This window comes from Falco naumanni, chromosome 13, assembly GCF_017639655.2.
Source record: "Falco naumanni isolate bFalNau1 chromosome 13, bFalNau1.pat, whole genome shotgun sequence".
Classification (NCBI taxonomy): domain Eukaryota; kingdom Metazoa; phylum Chordata; class Aves; order Falconiformes; family Falconidae; genus Falco; species Falco naumanni.
The window spans coordinates 10,222,514-10,248,908 of NC_054066.1; the positions used below are offsets into that span (position 1 = coordinate 10,222,514).

Consider the following 26,395-nt stretch of genomic DNA (forward strand, 5'->3'; position numbering starts at 1 on the left):
CCCCTAGTCTTAGATACACTTGTGCCCATTGCCTGCTGGCCAGTGAGCATCACAGAAGATGGCACAGGATGGGGCTGTGGTCAGGGTATTCCTTTCCCACAAAGCTCACCAGGCTGTTTTCAGTGTCCTGAGCCATTCTACTTATTTCTCTCTCACTTAGGGAGAGTGGCTTCTGAGCCCGAGTTGAGATGCTCCAAATCTCATCCCATCCCCACTTTCCTCTTGGCTCTTCTTGGCACCCCCTGTGCCCGTGGCCACAGACATTAGAAATCATCCTTGGCATTCTGGGGCGGTACAGATGCAAGAAATTCCCTCAGGCGAGCTGGGTCATAAACCACACCATGAGCGCTTTGTCAAAAGCTGACTTCAAAGTGGCCCCAAACGGTGTTCCCACACAGCTGTTTCCCTCCTGCCCCACACCCCGATTCTGCTGGAAATTCTCACCTATTAGTTATGCCCTGCTGGAAAAGGTAAGCTGGGGACGCAGGGCGCGAGGTGATGCGCCATGCAGAGGGACTCAGGCTGTCTCATTAATGCCTCTGGCTGGAGATGCTGCTGCTCTGCCTCCCTGTTGCTAAGGAAGGTTTCTATGGCAAAGGCCCACCAAGAAAGTGAGAATTAGAGAGTTAATGTTCAAAACAGATGAGCCTGACATTTGTCGGCAGCTGGCTTCTTCAGGGGAAATAAGCTGCTAGAAAGGAAGACTGGCCATCTCGGATGCTGTGCAGAGTGGGAGGTGCAGCTGGTGTGTTTACCAGTTTGTTTTGTTTTAACGTTAGTAGTTTGTGGTAAATGCAACCTATTAAATGTTGGTTGAGAAATACTCGTGTTATAGGTGTGCTCTCATAGGTTGATGAGCTGCAAGCTTCTGTCACACCCCAAAAACTCTTGCTGTCTTCTAGGCATTTCCTCATCAGCTGGAGCAGAGAGTGGGGAGGTAAACATAACTTCCATACCCTCAGGAAAAATAGTCACTAGTTAGGCTGGGACTGTGACTACACACATGAGACATCCAAAAATCCTGGCATCCCTGATGCTTACCAATACCCAAGACCCATGGAGCACCTTCCTCAGCAGCCTGGAATGGTCCCACAGTGCTGCTGGTCTATTTTCTGTGTGTGCTGCAGAAACCCAGAGGCATTTGCATCTCATACCCAGTGCTCCAAGGTATGGGTGGTACCACCAGTGATGCCTTTGGACATGCCAGTCTGGTGTTTGGAGCACTCCACAGAAGACTGACTCTCCCACACCTGCACAGGGCTGAACACCCAGTACTTCTTCTCAAGAAAGCATTTCACCTTTGTTCCAGGTCGAGGTAATTTGGGAGGCACAGAGCTCCTGCACATGAAACCACGTTCTGTCGGCAGTGGTGGGTCCCTGGTGGGAAAAGGTAAGAGAGAAGAAAAGGACACGTGTCCCTCTAGATGGTGGGCATGATGTTCACGTGGGGTTTGGTCTCACTTTGGAGGAGTGTTGTGGTCCATCCTCAGATGGACCTGCCTACTGCATTTGTGGTTCACTGTAAGGACCTGGTGGTTGCTTATTTGATGAACGGGGTTATACAAAGTGGCTGCCTGGGACACCAGAGGACCAGGCTCGGTGCAGGAGGGATCCCCCAGTGCTACAGGTGCCATTGTGCGAGACCTCAGGCCACAGCGAGCGTAGTCTGCCCAACCAGCACCAGTGCGCTGGATCAAGGTCCAACAGAATGGCTGTTTACTAAACATTGTTATGTGTGGAAAAGGGCTTTAGAAACAGGCTTTCACGCAGCTGGGCAGCCCTTGCAAGCATATGGAGCTAACCCCATATAAAGGGGGCTATCACAGCTTCTCGCTGGAGTGGGATTTCTGAGATTGAGGAAAGCTTCTAGACAGAGGTATATGAAATCTCGTGCTGCCGCTACCAGTTTCCCTTCTTCCCATATTTCTCAGCACTGTTGGTCTTCCACCTTTAACAAGCTTTATATTTGTCAGGGGGGCAAAATGCATTAGCAAATGATACCTGCCGCTTTCTGTGACTGCTCTGCTTGCCTGCAGCCTGCTGCTCTTTCAGAAAGCTTGAGCTAAGCTGCCAGGAGTTCCTCTCCTCATGTGGTGCTGCTTGGGTGATTTTCTTTCCTTCTACAAGCCTATGGATGGTGCTGCTAATTCACTTACGGTGTTAACCTGGCCACAGGTTGTCCCACTCCTCCCTCAGGGAGGCAGAAGACTAAACTCTTGAGCTTAAATAAGTGACCTGGAAGTTCTGTTCAGCATTTCTGTCTTGCTCTGTGGTGCACGGATGGTGGCTGACCCTTGTGCAGCTGATTAGAAGAGAAGTGGTTGGAGAAAAAGCCTGCAGTAAATCTGGGTGCTATTTTTGGTGTGCGTGATGAGAGAAATACTGGCACTGCCACTGTGCCTGCTCTCCAGCCCCTCCCCAGCCAGGGCCAAGCAAAGCCACCGTGCTTCTCCCCACCATCACTGCAGCCTGCAAGTCCCACACACTCTGTGAGAAGAAATATCCCTGTGGTCAAGCCCTTGGTTCTTCCCCACCATGCCAGTGTCCCTGCCCCACGGTGCTGGATGGCACGTTTGAGTTTAGAAACCCAAACCCCTCCAGTCTCACACCCCAGTGGTCCCACCACCATTCTGTGGACCCAGCTCAGCCCTCACAAACTCTTCAGTAATACTGCTTTACTGGGGAAGCCCCTCCATCCGACCAGCCTTCTGCTCGCTCTCTCCTGTGCTGCCCTGGCCTCACAGGGGAGACGGGCTGGACCAGTGCAAGCTTGTACAAAAGGATGCACCGTGTTCCTGCTCTCACTGAAGTTTAGGGATACACGTGCCACAACTCTCAGGTTGACTTTAGCAAAGTGGGAGTTGTTTGCACTTTAATTTGAAAGCTAAATTAACTTTAATTTTAAAGTGAAACTCACTGGCTTCTAGTAAATTTTCACATAACCTGGTGCTGCTCAGAGGTTTTCTTTCTCACAGTTCTTGCACTGCTGCAGAAATAAACACGCAGATATGACCCTGGTTTCAGAGGCACAGATGGAGGACTTTCTCCTGGCTATGGGGACAGAAAGGAGATGTTATGTTTATCTCACATTGTCTGAAAGTGAATTACCTTGCTATAAGATAAGCAAATCTTTGCCTAGAGGAAACGATTTTCTCAAAGTTACAAAGGACTCCCTTAAAATATGCATCCTGCTCATTTCTCATGTTCTCACCTGCTCAGCTGTAGACTTGGAGGGACTTAACTCAATTCCTAAGTGGAAAGATCATTGACGGGAAGCACTTTGCAGCATGTTGGTTTTAAGAGGTGCAGTAAACTATTATAATGGGTGTGTCCATCCTACAAACTGTTCCATGGGACAAGGACAGACACTGCATTCATGATCTGGGCTCTAATCATTCTGACATCTTACCCAGAGATGCTTGCCACAACTAAGAGTTATGATTTTTTAATAAGCATAATTCATAATTTAAAGATGTAGCTTAAAGACATTACAGACTGCTGCCAGAGTTGTGATGTACGATCTGTAGAGGTTTACTCCTGGTTAGATATTACTGTAGAAGTGACTTAAATCTCCTCCCTCAGTTAAACAACACTCTAAATGTCATCACTGTTTACGCTATTAGCAGAGCACTCAGTAGCTATGATCTGTGCTCTGACAGTCTGCGAGCCTCGACAAGCAGCCGGCAGATTTACACTTTGGTGAAAACTGGCTCATTATCTCCAGCAGCAAATTCCTCTCATAAATACTCTTGTGTGCTCAAGCTGCAAATGGAGTTTGCATATACTGTAATGAAATCTATTTGCTAAATACTCTCCTAAGTGTTTTCATATCTGCGATTTGTTCTCCCTCCCAAAGGTGGGTGCAGCCAGGCACTGGTGGCAGCCAGAGGCACCGGTGTGCGGCCAGGCAGGCGAGCGGTGGGGCTGGGTGGGTTTGTGGCCACTGTTGGGCTCGTCGCAATGCACCGTAGGTATAACGGGAACATAACGACGAATAGGGCAATGTGTTGCTACGGCAAAGCGGGCCCATGGTCCATCTTGTCAAATGGAGCTTCAGCAAACCTGGAGCTCCAAGCACCTCCCAGGCAGGCCTGGGGAACCTTGCTGTTGGCTGTTAGGGCTGGTCTGCGTCTCTAATAGGGTTTCTCCTAATCCTGACTGGCTTTAACCGGGGAACATGCCATGTTACATCATTTCCACATGCACAAGGTCATTAACTATTAAAACTCTGTTATTCTTGTTATACAGATAATTGTTCAAATTTTGCTATGTCCTCGCCCTTGAATGTCCATCCGCAGCGCTGTGTTCCTTCATCCAATTACATGTTCCTTGAAACAGCTCTTCCTTGCCCCAGTTCTGTGTTTGCTGCTTTTAATGTTGTTGATTGCTTGTGTGCTCTGGGATGGCAAGGACAGGAGCTCCTGATCTGCCTTCTCTCTGCTCTTCCTGACCTGCTGTGCTTTGGTTTTGTTCTTTCTTTGCTGTTGTCTTGTTTGCCATTCCCCCCCCTCCCCCCTCCCCTGAGCTGGAAACAAAAGCAGGCAGCAGAAAATCCAAGGGGGGGGAAGATCACAGCTATTTCTATAAAGAGCTAAACCCTGTTTAGCATCAACCACGCAGTAGCGGTTTCCAGTGCAGCTGAGGTAAGCACGATTCAGTTGGGAGGATTTTTTTTCCTGTGTGATCCATAGCTCCTGGTTAGGCCTGGCCTCTTCCAGTCCCCAGACACCCTCTGTTTCCTTCTCCTGGTGCTGAGCTTGGGAATCTGCTGCCATTCCTCCTCCTGCCAGGGACAAGAAGGTGGCAGAGAGCACTGTGGCAGTGAGGCTGGCTGGGCTGAGCAGGAGCAGCCCATGACATAGGCTGGAGAGGAGGGGATGTGTGGGGCAGCACGGGTGTGATAAGCCCTTTTTTCCTGCCTTTGTTTTAAAGCACTGCTAGAACTTGCCCTCCCTCTGCCCAGCCCAGAGCCGAGCTGATGCTCTGGTGTCAGGGAAAATGCTCGGTTCCCGTTAGGGTACTCAGTGCTCCAGCTAATGGGTTTGTGTGTGGATGAGAAGACACAGGTCACAGCGCTCATGCATGGCTGAGTACCACAGGCAGTCCCAGAAGCTCTGAGAGAGCCCTGGGGTGGGAAACCCATTGCCGGAGCAATTCAGAGAGCGGCTGTGAGTAGCTAAGGCACTCCTGGAAGCCAGCTTTGGCAGTCTTAGGGGAGGGAAGCTAGAAATGCCTCTGACTTTCCATTATCGGCACAGAACAATCGCTGGTGGCTGCACAGCTTCAGCGCATTAGAAATGAAGCTCCCCTTTGCCTGGTGTGCTGTGCTGATGAGAGCAGTCACCCTGAGCCCCCCTTCCTGAAACAAAGCAGTGCTGCGCTGTATAAATTTGAAATTTCTCTCTTGCCACAAAAGTCCTTTTTTCCTGCACGTGTGTGAATGTATAGCAACAGGAACTTGCAGAAGGTATCATCCCTTTTCTGGTAGATAGCTCGGATAGAGCCAGAATAGATGGAGCAATGTCAGACGCTTCCAGAAAAGGGCTGGCCCTTGGCTCTGTTGTTTATATAGCACAATTCTTTGCATTCAGCAAGGAAGGCACAAACCAGTTATAGTTCAACTAATCTTACTAATCTTCTTTTAATGAATTTGTTTCAACAGAATTTCATTTCCACGCACACAATCAGCCTGAGAAAGGCAAATGGTTCTGCAGAAAGAAATCACCCAGCAGAAAAATTGCTCTCGAGATCAGGCCTCGGAGACATGAGGCAAGCAAGGAAACCAGGTGAACAATGATAACAAAATTGGAAATTGAAGAACAGTTTATACTGCCATCTCTCCTAAGTTCCCAGAGTCATTCTGCACATGCCCATGTGAGTGACTAATGGTGCAGAGGCAGGTGTTGCTGCCAACAGGAACCAGTATCTCATCAGGACTGGTACAGCACCAGCCTGCCTCTTTGCACATGCTGGAAAACATCAAGAGAAGGTAATGACTGCCTGGAGTCTCTGGAGGTGAGCACATATGCTGGGTGCCCTTTAGTTCTGTTGCTTTCCAATGATCCTCCTTTAGCTGTACCTCCCTACCTACGTGCAGAGAGCTTCCCAGGAGCCAGTCCTGGAACTGTCTGTGTCATCACATCAACTCCCACTTGGTAGCTGTAAGTGTCCTGATACAGCTACGTTGTTTGTACCAAAATCTTGAGCAATTTTTCTATTTTAAATGTAGGGACACAGCAAATTCTTTTCTAGATCTAAGGGTTTGGAAGTAATGCCCAGTTAAGGCAGATTTTAACATAAGATTTAAAAGCTTAGGAACAGGATTAGAAACAGGAGGGAGCTTTAGAGTGTTGCCTTAGGGACAGGACCTATTTCACAGGCATGGTCACTAAAGACCAGGAAAGTCTGGGAGATACTGACAGTGGTGGAGTCCCACTGAGCTCAGTGCAAGGAGGTTTTCACCATAAATTTCTCTGTAAACATCTATTAGCAGAGTACAGCTAGGCAAGTGATAATGGACTCTGCTACAGCTCTGCAAAAGATGAAAAAAGAACGTAATTAAATCAAAGTATTTTCCCAGTAACAGCAAATACTCTGAACCCCATCCAGAAAAGGACTTGTGAGCTGTCTTATGGACATGTGAAGTTGCTTTAGATATTGCAAAAACATTTGGTAACGAATTGACCATAGTACTTTTAGTATTTCCACCCCTGGAACCTGAACTGAAAAAGCGAAGTCTGATGCAGTTATGATCCTATTTTTGTATTTATTGTGTTATATGATCTCAGCCAAGAACTGATCAGCCTGTTTCTGCCTGTGTGCATGGTGCATACCATCACCTCTTACTCAGTCTGAGGTCTCTTAGCCATTTTCTGACGTCAGCATGGACTGCAGCGCTTTCTGGTCAGGCTGGTCAGCAATGGACCTCTTTCTCTCCTGGACTGACATGTATCCTCTGCAGTAGCCCACAGACTCCCAGATGCCGTTTTCTACTTGCCAGCGGAGCCAGATGGGGGGGTCTTGTGGCTGGTGCTGGTGGGATGCATGGGAAGCCCATGAAGAAAGGGGAGAGCAGCACTTCGGGGTGCTGAGTCACGGGTGAGAAAAGCTTGTGTTCCTCAGGGCCATGGGGAGCATGGCTGGGAAAGCTCGTGTGGCCATGCATGAAGCTGACCCTGTGGGTTTGGTTTCAGCTGGGGTGTCATGAAGAAAACAACAGAGCAAAAAGCTCCAGTTTTTTCTGGAAAGCCTCCAGCTACTTCTCTTTAAAGATAACACAGCCTGTTTACTCTTTGCTGGGTCATGTTTGCTAAATTATAGACTTGGCTTTTTAAAGGTAGGCAAGAAACATAAGCACCAGTGACTGGAACAGTCTGATAGAGCAGGACCAGATGGATAAGCTTTCCAGATGGCATTTCCCCCACCAAACTGCTGTGTTGCCCACCCCACTGAGATGGGATTCACCCCTGGGCTTGGAGGAGCTGCTGAAGTGCCTGGGAAAGGGTGAACTCACTGAAAGGGGCCTCTGGCACTTGCCGGGAAGAGCGGAGAAGGGGAGGGATGCTTACCCAAAGCTGTAGCTGCTGGTATGAGTGGCTCTCAAGCCCTGTGAGCATGTCAGAGATGCTTCACCAAAAAGTCCCTAGGGAATTGCTTCACCTGACAGATACACACACGTATGTATAGATCTCCTGCAAGCGCTGTAGCATCAGGTTAGTCTCCAGAACACGCCATCCTTTGCAGACGCAGTAATCTGGCTCTGTGAGTCATTTCTCTCATGACTCGGTGCTAGCATCAGAGCGACAGCAATTTCAGGCCTAAAGAAGAACCACCCTATAAATAAAAGAATAATATACATTAAAGTAGCTAATTGGCATTTCAGCACTTCAATATATCCACTTACAATCTCATTCTGTGTTAGAGGGGATTATGTGGGGTCGCTAATGCCTCTGCCTTCCTCGTCCCTTTGTGCTTTCTGCAATGGCCAGGAAAACATACTGCAATCAGGGGGATGGTCTCTGCAAATTACTTGCTAAATCGAACTGTATTCTTGAAATGAGCTTTACAAGTCAGCTGAACTGCTCTCCCAGCATCACAAAATTGAAAATTACAGCAAATTTCAAATCACAGGTGAAGAAAGTGAACTGGCTTGTTCTGGGGAACAGAACTATGGCTGCTATATGCTGTAATCATTAATGATCCCTGTTGGGCTTTTCTGGAATCACAATACTTTCCAGCAGGGGAAGATACTTTTATTTTTGATGTAGAATGTTTTGTGTAGGGCCGTGTCTCACCATGTTTATATGATATTTAATTCTTCAGTAATTCTCTTGGAAGAAGGAAAGCAGGAAGCCTGTTACAGATGCTGTCGGCCACAGAAACATCTGGGAAGAGGATCCTATTTTCTGCTTCCTAGGTTAAAAGAGGTGGGTGATCTTTTCTTTTCTTGAAACAAGATATTATTTTTGCTGAAAAAAGGAAAGTCCTATTTGAGGAAAGCAGTCTGCAGATTCCTGAAAAAGAAAAAAACCCTCAGAAGCTAAACAGAGAGGGAATTTTCAAGAGAATATAGTCCATTTCATCTTGATATGGTTCTTACCTTCAGCTTGTACTTCATTTTTATAGAAGAGCTTTAAAAACAGCTTCAAGATCTGTGTAAAAATTTGTGTTGTGTGAAATGAAGGGGTTTTGTCAGTTGGAGAGTCTTTGTGTTTCGATTCATATAGGCATCGGAGAAAATGTAACATGGATGACCTATAAGCAAATCTGTCCTTCTGTGGCCCCAGCCACTTACCTTCTGTTTTCCCCAGACTTGGGTAATCATGAAGCTAACCAGGCTGATGAAGAAAGGCAACTTGCAGAGCCAGCCCGAAGGCAGTGACCCGTGGCAGGGGAGGGCTGGAGCAGCAGCTCCGGTCCCCTGGGAGTGCTCCCCACTTCGCCGCACTCACAGGTGAGATTCCCGAACCAGGATCCCAGGCTTGTTCTGAGAAAGACCAGCTCCCACAGGCTTCAGTGGGAATGGCACAGGTCTACCAGACTGGAGAGTTGGGCCCTACCTGTTTACACAAGGTGTATGAACACAGTGGAGGACATGAATGGGTTTCAAGGAGGCGTGCAAGCGTGTTCCTAGTGAAACTGTGCTACGTCTGATGTTTTCATGGAGACTTCAGCTGTTTTCCCCTTAGGATCTCCTCTTTCTTGGGTCAGGGAAGGTGGTCCTGTCGCAGCCGTGTCCCCATGCCATGTCAGTCATTGCTGCCTGCTGTTCTCTGGGATGCAGGGAGGCGGCAAGCTGTCCTGGGCAGGGACGGGTGCTCACCAGAGATGCTGGGTGCACATGCATTTGTCACACTCTGAAACATGAATAGACCTGTAGGATATTCTAACTCTGTGTAAATATTTGTCAAGATGGCCAAATCCTCTGTGCTCGATGAAGTCAGCAGAGCTGCAGTAAGTTGCCCCAGTATGCAATGTCTCTATTTATAAGGAAAAACAAAGCCCGGTGTTTTCAGCGTTTTCTTAGATTTGCTGAGGCACAGCAGCTTTGAAAGATGAGCTGTTTTCATGTAGATGCCCAGTTTCAGGCGGCCCAATTATTTCACAGCTCCAAAGTTAATAATATTTTTGGGAGAATAATATTCCTAGCTATGGTTTCTTTTACCAGAAACCTGCATAAGTATTGGAAGCACTGATTAGCCAGAGGTGGTGCCTTCCTGGTGAGAAAGTCAAGCTGAAGACCCATCTGCTGCCCAAGTCACATCTGGTGGCAGAACAGGTCCCCCCACGCCTCATTCCTAACCTGTGAATGCTGAGCAGGGACTTGCTTGCTCACCTTCCATCTTTTTTTCCGTGTCTGTAGCAGCACCTTAACTAAATCACCTGCTGTTTTGTATATCCCAATAGCCTTTGTTATAAGGGGGGTGTGTGTATATATATATATTTTATTTTTTTTTATACACACACACATATTACAGTTCCTGTGCTCACCCAAGAATTGCTACAGCAATGCATTCCCTGTTACTTGGCTTTTGAAAGATGTAAAGTAAAAGAGGAAGCTATAAATCCAACTTTGTACTCATAGGATATGTAGGAGGACAAATAATCATATCTTGTCAGGCAAATGACTGTGTAAATTATTTTTCCATCTCAACGCATAGGAAGAAAGCCACAGCTACTGAAATATACAACTCAATAGGTAAAATATGCATCTAGCCTAGAAATATAGTACATCTATTTCCAGGTGCCACAAAACATGTGTTCATCAGGAAGACTATTAAAACATTCATTTCCTAAGGACATTGGCATTAGAGTATTGAGGAGCTCGAGTACTGGGTAATGAATTACACAGGCAGAAAAGTGTGCACTATAAAAGGTGAGTTACAAGGCAAAGTCATTTCCTTAGGAAGAAGGCAAATATGCCAACACTCTTGGCGTAGGATAACTAAATTCTACCCTGTCTTCACAGATTGATATGTAAAGTATGTATTTTTGAAAGGTCATGTCCTTTATATATTTATAAAACAGTCTGCTGCTGCTTTTTGCTACTTTTTTTGAAAGGTGCTGTAGCGTAGGAGTTAATTTTAAAAAATATCCATGATCCAAAGGTGAAATGCCAGTTTTTTTCCATTCTGGATATTTGTATCTGTAGGAGGTGGTCAGCAAGAGCTTCATCAGCAATGAAATAGACTCAGAATTTAAAATGAAGATGATTAAGCCAGGCTTACTGAGTCATGTACTGAGCTTAGCCAGGAGGACAGTAAATGGAAGAAAAGGAAATGACACAACTTGGTTAACGAATGAGTTAGCCAGGAAAGTCACCACCAAGGTGCCAGCTCAGAGATGGAAGGCTCCCTGAAGCCTAAGGCTGTGCAAGGGAGCTGGGCTCCTCGGCGCTCCGCTGGGCTGCAGGCAGTCGCCGGTCCTGTTTCCCCTAGGCAAGTCCATCGGTCCGCGACACGGCCACGCTATTACTATTACTGTTTATCTTCCCTGTGGCAGGTGGTGGTAGCCAAGTGATAGGGATGGGAGGCCTCCCCAGGCTCATTCATCACCTGGCTTTGGAGAGCATTTCAGAGAGCATCCAGTATTGAGTTAAAAATGTAAAAGTTGCCTTTAGCAGGGTTAATGAAATAAAGCTAATCCAATTTTCTGGCAGTCTACTCATAGATCGGATGGATGGGAAGAGGTGTTTGAGCATAGTATTGATTATATTGACTGCACTTCAGAATTTTCTTGGAAGGTTGTCAAAATATTGTTCCTCAGGGACCTGATCTGCCTGCAACAATTTATCTTAGCATATTTTTAATGTCCAGACTACTTGGCATCCCCTCTGTTCTCATCTCTGTGCTTGAACAGAGTTTTGTATTTCAGAGGTGATACTTCAGCCTGTTTGGAAGGCAGGCGGGAGGGCTAAGGGGGAATCTATAAATAGCATCTTAGTTTGGAGCCTAGAGATTTGGAGTGTGATGTGGCCATCTATGCGTGAAGCAGCAATCGGCTCCGCAGAGGGCATATTACACTCACCTTAAAGGAACTTCATGGCCAAAGCAATGCTGAAGAAAATCAGACTTGCTCTGTGGCTCCCTATGCAAAGTGGGGGTTTTAATTACATAGTGAACTATATGTGTTAGCTATGTGTTTGTCAGCATGTCTCAATGTATTTACGTGGGTGTCCCTGATTATTCCCATGTTAGGGAGGGGGAGATGGGGCTGCAAAGGCTGCATGGAACATTGGTCCATCAGCAGCGGAGGCTGGGTTCGCAGTTTCTTCTCCTGCATCTTGGTTGTGTTGGGGAGGAGCTTCAGCTTAAATATGGCCTCATTATATGGGATATCAGAAAATTTACCGGCATAGGAACAAATAGCTCTATACAGTACAGAATTATGTGGAGTTGTTAGATTCACCTGTGTTGTGTCAGATATAAATAAGACTAATGTAAAAGGTGTTGCGAGATCGGGAAGCAGCTGGTGGCTTTGAATTCTTGCATAGGATCAGCAAAGCATGATGTGCTGACTCTGGAAGGGGCAGAGGAGAAACAGTGTAAAACTAAAACAAAACCTGTATTTTTTCCAACAAGTAAGAAAGACATTACAAAGTTTGAGGGTTTGATAAATTGCCTTTCAATTCTTTTTTTTGTTGTTGTTCATAGTTGTGGCATTTTCAACAGTAATTTTTTTCTAGAATAGAAATATCCATGAGCTCTTCCCAGCAGTTAAAGATCCTTTGGATGAAACAACTCCTTTGTTGTGAGGGGGAGCTCAGGACTGCAGAAGACAGCCTTGTGGTATTAAAGCAGCCGCTGTGCCCCAGCCATCCCTAAAGGTTTGTGTGACTGTGGTGGCACCAGCTTCAGCCCATGCACTCTGGTGAGGAGAAAGCCAGGGGGGCTGGTGGTTTTTAAATTGAAATTAGAAAGCCAAAAATACATGTAAACAAAGTTCGACTTGACTATTGTTTCTAGGAGAGCAAAGGCCAGGGCTATGGGTGGAACTAAAGGACTTGTGAGTTTGTTCAGTAACAACATTTCTGCTGTCTAAATTAACTGGTGGAATAGGAATGTGGTGGTGGTTTCAGACTTACATACAGAATAACATTTTCAGGTTTATTTTTTTTCTTAGGTCTCCTTCAGTGTGCTAGTCACTCATGCAAAGTTTCTACCTTGTTGCACTTGTGTTTGTAAGAAGAAAATCAATTGATTGTGTTTGGATCTGAGTAAATTTAACCTTGTGGGAAACAGTTTTCCTGTCAGATTACATTTGCATCCCAAAACTTATTTGCAGTGATTTGATGCACCTCCTCTTGTTATGCCACATGAATGACAAGCAAGAAATGCTGGGTTTATCCCATTTAATGATTTATCTTTATTTTTATCTTTTCTGTGTCTGTACATAGCGTTCCTGGCCTGGCTTTTACATACTTAATATGGGAGTACAAGTACTGGTAGTGTCTAAGTGGTTTGTTGCTCTGCTTTGACATTTATTTAGCAGGTGGCAAAACACACAGCCATGGTGGAAAATGTGGTCCTTGCAGAAATTTTATGTTGCATCTCATCCAAACAGTTTGACACCTCTTAAGTCAAAGAGGAGACAGGGAAGTAGGACTGAGAGGTTTCTTTTTGTGCTTAGGGGCAACAGATTTACAACGTGAATCTAAATGGAATCTAAAATTTGAGCTGGGAAAAAAGTTCCACTTAAAGGAAGTATGGTTTTGGAAAGAATTTCGATAGACAGTAAAGAATGACCGTGTGTTTTACGTGGAAATCTCAAGACATGCACAGTGTGCCTCCTCTTCTGTGTGTTGGCATGAGCTTAAGGCAAGAGGAAAATAACCCCAAAAGGGCTCTACCAAGGTGACCCTGAGCAAAGTTCTGGCAGGGATGGATCCCACCATCTCCAGTAGATGAGATGCCCCAGTGGTGGTGACTGCAGTAAGCAGAGTAGTAGGACAACTGTCCTGATGTGGGTCACCCGCTTGAAAAATACATGCTCAGTGTTGGGCAAAGGCTTAGTTCTCATTTAAACATGTCAATGGGGTGGCACAGACTGCACCCCACAGCTACGCCAGAAGAGGTTTACTCTGGTTTATGTATGAAGCCAAACAACTCTGGTGTACTCAGATCTGGTGACATAATCAGGCAGCCACAAAGGTGGTATAAATCTCATTATTTCTTTTAGACCCTGCCCTGTACCCTGCTTATCCAGCCCAGAGGACTTGGCTGCTCTGCGGTACTCCCACCGAGCCGCCCCACGAGAGGCTGGCTTTTCTGCCAGGGTAAAGCCAGGGGCACTATTTTTAGGCAGATGCCAGGAAGGTTTTTGGGAAGCATATCAAGGAGCAGCAATTGTAGGAGCTGGGGAGCTGCCAAACAACCATTTTCTCTCTCTCCTCCCCCAGGCACGTAGGACCTGCACGGCTCATTGTCTGCAGGTTTTTGTCTTAGCAGAGGAAGGCAGAGCTCTCTGTGTTGGACCGCTAGTCATTACATAGCAGATCTACTGAATGTAAAATAATTGTCCTATAGTTATTCACCAGTGTATGTTACACTTGGAATCAGAGGTCACTTTTGTTTCCTTTCTGGGGGAAAACATTGTAAGTGAATCTGTAATTTTGAGTACGCTAATTCCAAGACATTTGCAGATACTGAGTGGTTTCCTGGAATAACAGCCTCTCTCAAGAGAAATGTCAAATGCATTTAATCAGCCACATTTAGAGCTCTGCAACATCTGCAAATGAATTATTAACAATCTCAAATGTTTTTGAATGATCCAAAAGTCAGGAATAACGTGGCCCTTCAGATAATCAGCTCTGATTCAAGGCTTCTCCTTTCCACTTTTTATGCACTAGAGGCTGTGCACCTGCCTGCTGCTGCTAACGGGAGTTGCTTGCAGCTCAGATAAACCTCTCTGGAGGCAACTGGGTGGCTGAACAAATGCAAAATGCAGCTGGAATCCAGCTGTGTCTGTACAGATTTATGCATCATGTGGTAAATACCCACTGATTGGTGTTGTGTGCCTTGGGGGGAGGTAAAGTATGCCCCAGGGAATGCCGTTCCCACATGGCAGTTCATCACTGCACACGACTCTTGTCCACAGAAGTCCTCCACTCCCACAATGCTATATTTGACCTTAATTAATGGAAGATTGGTCTGGGTAAGGTTTGCTTGGAGAAGCAGGTTTGAGCCACAAGTCTTCTCGTTAGCTAGCAACAGCAAGAGTAGCAGAATAAGGCTGTGAGGCAATGCATGGCTCAGGTCGCCCAGGTTCCAGTCTCGGCTTGCCCTTTGATGTGCTGAGAAAATTATGGATGGCTTATGTCGCTTTGTCTGCAAAGCAAGGTATCTTGTAAAGTGCTTTGAGAAATACTAGTGACTGTCATATTGCATGTGACTCAAACCCCTTCCACTGCAATGTGGAAGTACCCTATTAGAAAAAAGACAATTGCAACAATCAGATTTTTTCAGATGAGGTCATGTGCTTACATTAATTTTTGAATCAAAAAATGTTCTCATTTAAGAACCCCAGCTGATAAAATATTGGAGCCATCAAGATGCAGATGTAAACAAAACACTTGCAGTAGCATGTGAATTAATGCAAAACCAAAAAGATATTACCTCTTATGGTTACCAACACAATGAATTCTGGTATATGTACAAAACCAAAATCCTTTGGGTTTTGAGGAAGGTGTTCAGCAACTTGTTATATTCAGACCAAATGCAGAATTCCTGTTCAATATGCTTGTTGGGGAGGACCTGAAATATGAGGATGCAATCAAGCTTACTGTAGGTTTTAAGAGAAGCAGAAACATTTTTTTTTGCTGGACGAAAGCCACTGATAAACAGAGAGAATAAGCCAGCTGCATCTGGGATGCTGTCAGATCGTAGCACAAAAGAGGAATTAAAAATCTGCTCCTTACTTTGCCTGAGTAAAAATTGCAGGGTGGCCACTTTATTTTGTATATAATTATAATAATAAGCTTGATAGTGTATCTGTTACAGATTATGTATTCTGTTTGTATTATTAACATCATGACTGTTTGTCCCACTACACTCATAAGGAAAACAAAACACAAATGAAAGCAGAAGTGGCTGTGGCTGTTAAGAACAATTAAGCACTACACAGCCTCTCTGCCAGGGGGCTGCTCTGGAGTGCTTTAATGGAGCAGATCTCGTGTAACTATGTGTATTTTGATAATGCTGTCTTGCATGTTCAGGTATAACTATCTGCTCTTCTGCAGGAGCTTTGGTTACATAGCAAGAGGCAGCTATAGCCGCCAAGGGGCTGCCTGTTTAATATTTGCTCATTTCATTTCAAAACGGGGTTGAAGATTCATTTGTTAGAAATAAGGCACTTCACAGGGAGGTTAGCTGTCTGCTTTCTGTGACTAGAAGAAGAAAGGGTATTGATGTCACTTTTTAGCTTGAAATCAGCTTGAAACTTCCACGTAGTTCCGTTATACAACATGCAAATCTGTTATTTCAAGCTCCACAACCCTTTTCTTATTTATGAAGGTGAAACCAACAAAGTCCCTAATGGCTTGCACGCCCTGTAAGTGAGATGGTCTTCTAAAAAGTGATGTAGCTACTCATGCCAAGGTTTGGATTTTCCAAGGCTTATTTCTTCTTCTACGCAGTCTCTGAAAGAATCTGTCCTTTTATGGGTAAATTTGTACCTCTTGTTCCTCAAATGCAAATTCATTCTGGTATCCACGCCTTTCATTGAGCAGTCCTTGGGTAAGAGTCTGCAGGCAGCGTTTATACCATGAGGTTTCCCAGGGCGTTGGTCAACGTGGGAGCCAGGGTGGCCCAGGGGAAGGGAGTGCTGTGGGCTGTGGCAGAAGGGAAATGAAGCTGAGAAATTTAAAACTACCACGCTTCACCATGTTTCTTTTGTGGGGCATCTCTTCTAGGTCCTCTGTATGCCTTGTAGATTAGATATTTTATTGCCTGGCATATGTTCAAGGAATAATAGCTGAAACAGGGACCTGTGAACCTCTGTCCCTTTGCTGGAATCATTCCTTTAGGAAAGAATGAGATCAGCTAAAGAGGTAGATTCATAGAATGGTTTGGGTTGGAAGGGACCTTCAAGATCATCCATTCCCAGCCCCCCTGCCATGGGCAGGGACACCTTCCACCAGACCAGGTTGCTCCCAGCCCCGTCCAGCCTGGCCTTGGGCACTGCCAGGGATGGGGCACCCACAGCTGCTCTGGGTGACCTGTGCCAGCGCCCCACCGCTCTCACAGGAAAGAATTTCTCCCTAATATCTGACCTAAATCTGCCCTCTTCCAGCCTCCAGCCATTCCCCCTGTCCCGTCACTCCATGCCCTTGTCAGAAGTCCCTCCCCAGCTTTCCTGCGGGCCCCTTTAGGCACTGGGAGGCTGCCATAAGGTCTCCCCGGAGCCTTCTCTTCTCCAGGCTGAACAGCCCCGACTCTCTCAGCCTGTCTTCCTAGGAGAGGTGCTCCAGCCTCTGATCATCTTCGTGGCCTCCTCTGGACTCGCTCCAACAGGCCCATGTCCTTGTTACGTTGGGGGCCCCAGAGCTGAACGCAGCACTGCAGGGGGGGTCTCATGAGAGCGGAGTAGAGGGGGAGAAACCCCTCCCTCGACCTGCTGGCCACGCTTCTTGTGATGCAGCCCAGGATACGGTTGGCTTTGTGGGCTGTAAGTGCCCATTGCTGGGTCATACTGGCCTTCTCGTCAGCCAACACCCCCAAGTCTTTCTCCTCAGGGCTGCTCTCAGTCCATTCTCTGCCCAGCCTGTGTCTGTGCTTGGGATTGCCTCGACCCGTGTGCAGGACCTTGCACTTGGCTTGTTGAACTTTGAGGTTTGTACAGGCCCAGCTCTCAAGCCTGCAAACTTGCTGAGGGTGCACTCAATCCTGGTGTCCACGTTGCTGACAAAGATGTTAAATGGTGCTGGTCCCCATACTGACCCCTGAGAAACACCACTTGATGTCTACTTGGACATTGAGCCATTGACTGCAGCTCTTTGAGTGTGACCATCCGGTCGATTCCTTATCCACTGGGTGGTCCATCCATCAAATGCATGTCCCTCCAATTATAGAGACAAGGATGTCATGCAGGACAGTGTCAAGGGCATCGCACAAGTCCAGGTAGATGATGTCAGTCTCTTTTCCTTCATCCACCAACTCTGTAACCCTGTCATAGAAGGCCACCGAATTTGTTAGGCACAGTTTGCCCTTAGCAAGCCATGTTGGCTGTCACCATGTGCCTCAGCTTAGTCTCCAGGAGCATCTGCTCTATGACCTTGCTGGGCACAGAGGTGAGAATGACCAGCCTGTAGTTCACTGGGTCTTCCTCTTTTCCCTTTCTAAAAACAGGGGCTATGTTTCCACTTTTCCAGTCAGTGGGAACTTCACCAGGTTGGTGTGACACCATTGAAAGACAGGAGGGCAGCAAAACAGGAAAAAAATATGCAATCTTATGTTTTTCACAGTGAAAATTAAACTCATCTGTTTTAGCCATGAGGACAAAACCAGCAACGTGCACTGTACCATGGCTGTGTGGTGGCACAAGCGGTGCAAGGTGTTAGCTTTGATGGGTGACTTTACTCTCTGCCCAGAGCTGGGGCAGAGGGCACACAGACGCCCATGTGCTTTAAGGCTGCTGCTGCAAGAGGGAAACACGGGAAAACCCCTTCAGAGCCGCCTTGGTGTCCTGCTCATCCTGCGCTGTCTGAGCAGGAGAAATGTGCTGTTCAGGGCCTGTGCAAGGGCCCGGGAGGTTTGTTATCTTCGGTGAGCTTTGCCCAAGCCCTGCCAAAGATATTTTGATTTAGTCTGGTATCATGATAGTGTTTGGAACCACTATACGCCTCCATTGAAGTTGTGAGTAATCGAAGGTGTGAGTGACCGAGGTCCTGCACAACCTCCGGCTGCTCCACAGTGGCAGCCCCACACCGCAGCACGCAGGTTGCAGCATGTCCAGGAGATGAGATGTCTGGGCCTGGGAGGCTGCAGGAACACAAGTTCTTCTGCGTCAACATCATGGAGCCCTCGGTCCCTCGCCGAGCTCAGCCACAGGACAGCAGGCTGCTCCTGAGGGGCTGTTGTTCCTGGACAGCAGCTGAAACTGTGCAGCCGGCCTTTCCAAAAAAACCCCTCTTCTTCTGGGAAAGATATTTTGCAGAGATTGACAAGCCATTCCTCACCTGCTATGTGAGATGAAGCGGTGGGAAGATGCCCTCACTATGCCCAGCAGAGCCAGACGCATGCACAGCCCACGCTATGGCACCAGCTGCTGAGTCCCCTCCCAGCATCTGTTGCCTGCGGAGCAGCGCCTGTGTCGGCCGGGCATCTCGGGCTGTCTCACAGCCTTGTGCTGCCCGTTATTTCCTTTTATGAAAATATTTATGAGAGTTAATTCTTTTTCTCTCATAAGAAAAAAAAAGTCATTTATCTACAGCCCTGTAAAAAACAGTGTCTAGCAAGTAGGCTACAGCGTTAGGCTTTGGCGCTCTGTGTGTGGGTAAGGGCACTAAGTCAAGTCTCCTGTTAAAATATGATGTTAGAAGGGAAATACAAAATTGTGAAACTTGTTCATTGAAAACGGCAAACATTCATTTAAGTCTCAGTACTCTTAGTTTTGTTACTCTTCCCCGGTTTTATGCATTACATGTTTAAGTATGAAATGTTACTGATTTCACCAAAATAAATTTTTCTGGACTATGAGGATTGCACGAGCAGTATTAGGATCAAGCAGGATAACAGTATTAAGAATCAAAGTGATAAAAAAAATATTATTTGTTTAAAGCACAGTTTTGTTTTGAGTAAAATGAAGTGATTCCAAGTTCTCAGTGTCACAACCAAGTGCGTCTCGAAGGGCAACAGGTTTGTCCTTCCCTGATGTACATAAGTGATTTTGACTCTTGTATTTTTTGTTTCATGTTTAGTGTTTTGACTCATCCATGCAAGAGGGAAATGAAGGATTTGTTGTGGCCCAGAGCAAGAGCTCTGACAGAACTCCCATTGTCTGTGCTTGCTCGGGGTAACGGTGACACTGACGATGAAGTCTTATTTCTGCAGCCTTTGTACTTGGCTCATTAGACATCGCCTCACCGAAAAGCATCCCCACCCCACGAAGCTGAAGAATTCTACAGGGAAAGCCACTTTTAAACTATAATCCTGGAAACACCTATGTCTGAGCTGTCCTAGTGAAAGTCATGGCTGAGTCATATTATACAAGCACCGTTCCTTCTGTAAAAGAGCCGGAGCTTTTCTAGAACATCCACTGCAGGTCTTAACTGGAGCTCAGGAGACATCTCAAGTGTCCAGGTAATGTAGTGAATTATATATATACTTATGTATACATGTACCGGTCATTTCATGAAATGGGAAATAATGTTTTTATTAGACAAAAACGCGATGTTCCCCACAGGATGTGTTCTGTGCTTGCCTGGCCTTGGAGCCCATCCTGTCTTTGTGGCAGCACCGTGCAAGGTGCCCAGACACCCAGAGGCAGTGCTTCCCAGCTGCACAGCACAGCTTCCCAGAGCTGCTGCCGCTCGCCTGCAAAAGTTTAATTTTTAATTATTTTAGAGCTTCATCACAGAGTCTGTCTCAGCTGGACGGACCGTTTATCTTCCTCCCGCTGCCAAAAGATACATAAACATTAATTATGTGGGGCCTAATTTTGGAAAAGTTAATGCATTTATTTCCCTGGTTGACTTCAGCAAGCTCTTCATGTACACACTGCCCTAAAGGTGATGCCAGTCAGTGTTCTTACAGCGCAGAAACCCAGAAGTATATGCGACCAACTTATTCTATGGTAAAATAATACACTCCAGAAGAGTTGTCTGTAGAAGCAAAAATACATGTTTCCGTTCCGAATTAGTAAGACTTTATCAACTGCCACAAAGGAACACAGTCTATTGTCCAGAAATAATTTATTCATCAACAATAAAACACTGAATAGAAAAAGCCTTGTAAATAAAACTATATATATAATGCTTTATTTCTTTATTCAGTACTCCACAAAAAACACTACAGACAGTAACAAAATAATCCAATTAATCTTAAAAATTTCAACTTATAATTGTCACTCTTCATTTATCATGTTTTATTAACAATGCAAAGGTGATTTGTTTACATATTGTAGTTTAACTTGATTTCATTAAATTGTTTCTTAAAACAGTTGAAGCAATTTGTTGTTTGCCCCATAATTTATGACATATATATCAATAAACAATATAACAGCTCTGAGAAAGGTATGCAGACTGTTCAATGGTAAGTAGTCTACCATAGGTTGTTTAGTGGGAGAGTGGGAATAAATCACAACTGAATTGGGATAGAAGTCAACACATTGAAGAGAAATAATATTTGGGGAACAATTACATATTTTCCATTGCCCGTTTAGTAATGTGATCTCTTTCAAGCTCTGATTTCTCCTGTTTTAGATACTCTAGCACCTTTGCTAGCATATCCTCATCCAGGTACTGCCTGTTCTGCGTCTCGTCAGTTTCCCCGGTCATGGAAAGCCTTTTGCTGAGCGAAGCCAACTTCGCAGCCTCCTGTGGTCCCAGCTGACTGAGGTGCTCTCTGATGGCCTTCTCCAGCTGGTCGTCTTCCTGCAGGTCGCTTTCAGAAGCAGGAACTGGGACACGTTTCATCTGGTTCATGTTGATAACTTCAGGATATTTTGCCAGCACCTTTGCCAAGTAATCAGCCAGCTCTTCATCCTTCTTGTTCAGTTTCTCATACTCTATTTGTTGCCTTTCCAAATCGGTCATCCATGTAGCTTTAGGAAACGGGTGTCCTTTCAGTCTTCTGGGAATGTAAGACAGTCTTGGCAAATCATTTTCTTGATTAAGACGATTTAGTAAGTAGGAGGGATTCTGATTAGCTAAGTTGTCAGTTCCCAGAAGACTGACGATATCTTCAATATTGAGGTCTTCAGGTAGATTATCTGGAATAACATTAAGAGGCTGCTTCATGTACCCATTTTTAGAGTTTATGTTATTTTTAAATATGTCACTCTGTCCTAGATTGGTTTCAGCGATCTCATCGAGGTCTTCTGGGAATTCTACTTCCTGCTCAGCTTCCAGCCTTTCACTCTGAAGCTGCTTTTTTTCGCCAGCTTTCAACATGTCTATCAAATCCTCAGGAGGAATTTGTAAATTCCTTGAGATTTCTATCAGCTGAGATATTGACTGAGGATCGAGTTGCTTATCCAAAAATGTGGGTGCTCTTTTTTCCTCAGGTACCCCACCAGTCCTTAATTTCCTATTCCCAGCACCGTCCATCAGCCTCTTCAGGTAGTAATTCATTAGCTTTGAAACATCCTCTGACATTTGATCTTTATTTTCTCTTCTTATTTCGTCCTCAAGGAAGCTGAGTTTCCCTGATCTTTTTATTTCGTCTTCAATCTCCTCTTCGTGTTTATCAACTTCCTCTTTGCTATCTTTTATCTCTTCCTGGGTTTGACTTTCCACTTTTTCCTCTATGGGATTCCAATCTTCTCCTCCAACCACATCTTCATAGGCAATGTTATTCACTTTATATACATCATCTTCATCATCCGTATATAACTTCTGGTCTTCATCCAGCCTTTCTTTCTTGTGGTTGCTAGGTCCTGCCATCTTCCCCAGCTCCTGAAACACAGACTCCAGTGTCGCAAGGCTTTGGGGTGTGTATTGCTCTTCCACTATTTCATTAGTGCGCTTGAAAGGACTGTCTCTTGAGCTGTCTTCATAGTGCCCAAGTGGCATTTTGAGATATTTTTGCCACCTCTCGGGCCACTTGTAAGCCTCGTAATCGTCAGTTACTCCAGCTGGAAAGTTGTTATCCGAACTCAGACCATAAGGTTTATTCTCCTTTGGGCCAACTTTCGACTCTTTCTCAGCTTGCCGCAAAGCTTCCAACATTACCTTAACCCATTGGGACTCATCTTCAGTCAAAGAATCCCTTAAATTATCTGGTAGGTGAACCTGATCTTTGCTTTCTTTCTGTTGCAGGAGATACGGGACACTTTGATAAGAGTTGTAATCAGGGCTGCTTTCTCCCTTGTTAGTTTGCTTGCGAAGATCTTCTATGTATTCCAAAGCTTTGATCATATCAGGATTTGGGAACCTTTGTAAGTTTTTCATTACATAGTCTGGATCTTTCTGAAGCAGCTGGTGCTGCTGGAAGGAAGCTGCATCAACCCAACAGATTAGGACAAAGAAAAAGGTGAGAGCGTAGGCTGCTCCAAGCTGGAAGGCTTTCGTTTCTGCCATGTTTAAAATATTTCCTTGAAATAAAGAAGAAAGAAGAAAAAAGAAGCAGTTAACATATGGAGACAGGCTTAGGAAACTAAGAAGCAAAATAGCAACTGTTATTTTAAACTGGAACTCCTCATGAAGCATACCACCAGTGCTACACTTGTGTATTAGTTATGGAAACCTAATATTACTCATATATGCAAGCCATGTATTTTGGTGGAAATTTGAGATTTTCTGAATTGTTCCTATGATTCCTCAGTTTACTGGAAACTATTTGTTTCCTATGCTATAAATTGCTTGTCTCTATGCTCAACGTACTTTATGAACATCAGTTTTCCAATGGCAGTAGGAAAGTATAAAATAGAAATCCTATATAGCTCATGAAATCCCCATAGAGGAATCTGGATGACATTTTTATGATGAAAATGAAGGACCCAAATAGTAAAATAAGTATATCCATATATTCAAATGGTAAAATCAGTATATCCATATATTTAAATGTGGCTCAAAATATTAATATTAAAACTGCATACAAAATTTTTTTGTAAGATTATTCCATAGGGCATCTACTTTCATGCCAGGGTGATACCGCTGAATGATGCTAGACTGCAATGAAATTAATGTTATGAAGTGGAGAACATGGCATATAAAATGACTTGCAAGTTTATCTGTTGTTAGTGTTATTACTTCCTTTTTTGCTGTTTCATAAAAAATAATAAATTATTTGTATTATAGGTGGATTTTACTTAAGACCTTCTGCGAGTGAACCATTTTCCTAAGAGCAATGAACTCCTATATAAAGGACAAACTACAATTTATCCTAAAGGTACAACATAATTTTATTTAATCCTTTAAACCCCATCTTGGAAATAAGCTCAAGTAGGTAGGTTCTGAGTGATGATTTCATTCATTCGTTCACTTCAGCAGAAATTGAATCAGGTCCCAGGACAGGCAGAAACGTGGCCATTGGCAAAAGTGAGCTAAATTCAGTTAGAATAGATCAGTAGAAGCCCATGCCTAGTCTGTCTGCCCAGCTTATGGTAGCCAACAATAAATTCTGGAACAGAAGTGGGAAAAATATGCCTGTGGCTGAATGAAGATCACAGCGCTGCTGTGTGTGAGTATAAAGCCACACAAGCCCAGTCGTGGGGAGCTGAGCACCCTCCACCCAGTGAAGGGGAAAATTGCCATCGCACATCTCCTAGGAGATGCTCAGGCACTGATACGCTGGCGCCGTGAGGCAGGTTAGACTCTCTTCTGATCCAGTTACATTAACAAATAAAGTACAATAATGAGAAAGAAATGATAAAGATATAAACTGCTTTGATTAATTGACCTATTTGGGTTCCTTGGGTTTTGGCTCGGTAAAAGCATCCTATTGAGATGCTGGCAATTCATGACAGCCTGAAAGAGCTATGTATACCGCTATTTGCACATTGCTCTAAGTAGAAAGTGAGGGTGGGTACGGTCATTTCAGCTCACTTGTAGATTTTTCCGCTTAGTTTTCATTCCTAACATAATGTGGCTTAACTAAATAATTAAAGCAGTATCAGTTCAGAGGGCTGCTTTTTTCCCCCTCAGTATGCCTGGGCAAGCTAACAGCTGTAATAGCAAACCATTTCCCCAACATTTCTGACCACCCAAGCCCAGATGCGTTTGAGCATTGATTTCACAAAGGATTAGTTTGGAACAGCTGATTAGAAGGTCCCACCCTCCAGATCTGAGTTTGCCCTGAAACAAAGCCAATGCATCGCTTTATTTTCTGTCACAGAAAAGGCACTAGTCCTATACAGAAATGTATATCTCCGTAGGGGGGGGGGGGGGGGGGGGGGGAGCACTTTGCTACTTATTGTAGCAAATAAATGAAATCCAGACTTTCTTTTTCCAGCAGGGAGACTGTTATTAACAGAGCTAGTTTGATTAGTGCATGAGAAACTGTCCTCTCGGAGGGGTGGGGGAAGGGAGAGTTGTTCCATAATTATCTGCCAGGCACCTCCCACTCACAGAGACCAGGAACTCAACCTCCTTCGCTGCATTCTGTATTGTTACAGCCTTTGTAAGAGCTGTCAGCGTCCCATTAAAATCAAAATGCACGTCTCCACGCAAAGTTTAGTTTTGTGTTCCACAAGGATGTTGCTCTGCTGGGTATTTCCTTTGCAAGGATAACAGGTCATTGGGTTCTTTCTACATATTTTGGGTGCATCTGTCTCTAGATCAATATTCACATCTAATTTAGTGGTAGATGATACTTGAAAGCCTTGACAAATGGGTTTGGGAATGATTTCTTTTAAAAGCTTTGATTTCGGGTCATAAAATCTTCTCATTAAACAGAACGTGTTATCTAGGGTAAGAGGACTCCTCCCTAGTCTTTCAGACTTTCCTTCCATATTTTGGGGGAAACAAAGGACATTTTAGACTACCTTTAGGACCTGTAGTAAAACATTCTCCGCTGTGCCTCTGGGGCAATACGCTAAAATGGCTGTTTTGTCTGCAGATGGGCGACTGTGAAGCTAGCCTGGATGGGGAGTGTGGTTTCTCTTCTATTAGCACCTAACAAATGGGAAATCACCTTTTGGCCAACAAATGTAGAAGTTCCTATTTATAAAATGAGGCAATGAAGTTCACAGTTTCGCATGCACAAAGACAATGCAGCCTGACAGAAGTTCCCCCCAAAAGAGACAAAAAAATATAAATCTTCTTTCTGGGATGTTTCCATGGTAGCAGTAATTGGCTCGCTCAGTCTCACTCAGCAGTTGTCTCTGATGTGAATGTAATGTTTCCAGGGAAAACTGGCAATGAAAATTCAAAAGCTTTCCTATGGATGAGTCCCTGCCCTAAGAGTTTGAGGGGGAATCCGACAGCAGTTTTACCGTAATGAAAATAAAGAAATATATTCCATGCTTTTCCTCCCATTTACTTTTGCAATAAATAATATGACTGCAGTGTATATATATATATACACAACATCTAACCCTAAAGGGTCAACCCTGTGCAAGGAACTCAAAACATGAACAAAATAGCAACGGGGTGAGGAGAAGGGAAAAAAGAACCCTAACCCCCAAGCAGTTCTGAACGAATCTAACGGTTGGTTGTATACGTATACATCCAGAAAGTTAGTCAGGTGGTGTTTGCACCCAAGGGAACCTCTCAGCCGGTATTTTGACGCGCCTGAACACAACCGCAAGCAGGAGGGCTGTACCTGCCGGCTTCAGCCAGGAGCCGTGCCGGTACGCACGCATCTGTCTATACAGTTACAGGGCTGTACTTCACAGACAGGTATTTCGTTGCAACATCAGCTACAGCCCCAACAACTTTCCGCCGTAACTCGTTGTGTAACCGAACCCCTCCCGCTGGGCTGGCGGCCGAGCCCCGCCGGGCAGCCGAGGGGGGACAGCGCAGGGCTCCCCCAGACCCGCACCCCGGGCGCGCCGCACAGCCCGGACCAGCCCCTCCCTGCCCGCGCAGCCCCTGCCTGACCGCTTTGACCGCGCATCCCCTGCCCGACCGCGCAGCCCCTGCCTGACCGCGCATCCCGGCGCAGCCCCTACCTGCCCGCGCAGCCCCGCGCAGCCCCCACCTGCCCGCGCCGCTCCCGCCGCCGCCGCCGCTGCCGCCTTCAGCACCCGGACAGCGCCCGCTTATACCGCCCTCGCCGCGCCTGACGTCAGCCGCGCT

The 26,395-nt window shown here is 45.5% G+C and overlaps 1 protein-coding gene and 1 long non-coding RNA gene across 3 annotated transcripts; one reads left to right on the plus strand and one right to left on the minus strand.

The window, feature by feature from the left end:
- The first annotated feature begins 210 nt into the window (after positions 1-210).
- On the plus strand, positions 211-25,619 carry LOC121097028. Its single transcript, XR_005830747.1, has 6 exons — positions 211-1,167; positions 1,310-1,390; positions 5,663-8,426; positions 19,415-19,796; positions 23,456-23,546; positions 25,215-25,619. It is a non-coding gene; the product is annotated as an uncharacterized LOC121097028 (long non-coding RNA).
- SCG2 (secretogranin II) lies at positions 20,392-26,372 on the minus strand. 2 transcript variants are annotated; one of them, XM_040613749.1, is made up of 2 exons: positions 26,298-26,372; positions 20,392-22,749 (listed from the first exon to the last, which is right to left on the minus strand). In XM_040613749.1, the coding sequence occupies exon 2, from the start codon at positions 22,733-22,735 to the stop codon at positions 20,852-20,854; it is 1,884 nt and encodes a 627-aa protein (XP_040469683.1). In that variant the 5' UTR covers positions 22,736-22,749; positions 26,298-26,372; the 3' UTR covers positions 20,392-20,851. The 2 variants fall into 2 exon arrangements, with proteins under 2 accessions (XP_040469683.1, XP_040469682.1); XM_040613748.1 differs by having other exon boundaries at positions 26,269-26,363.
- Between the last annotated feature and the right edge of the window lie 23 nt (positions 26,373-26,395).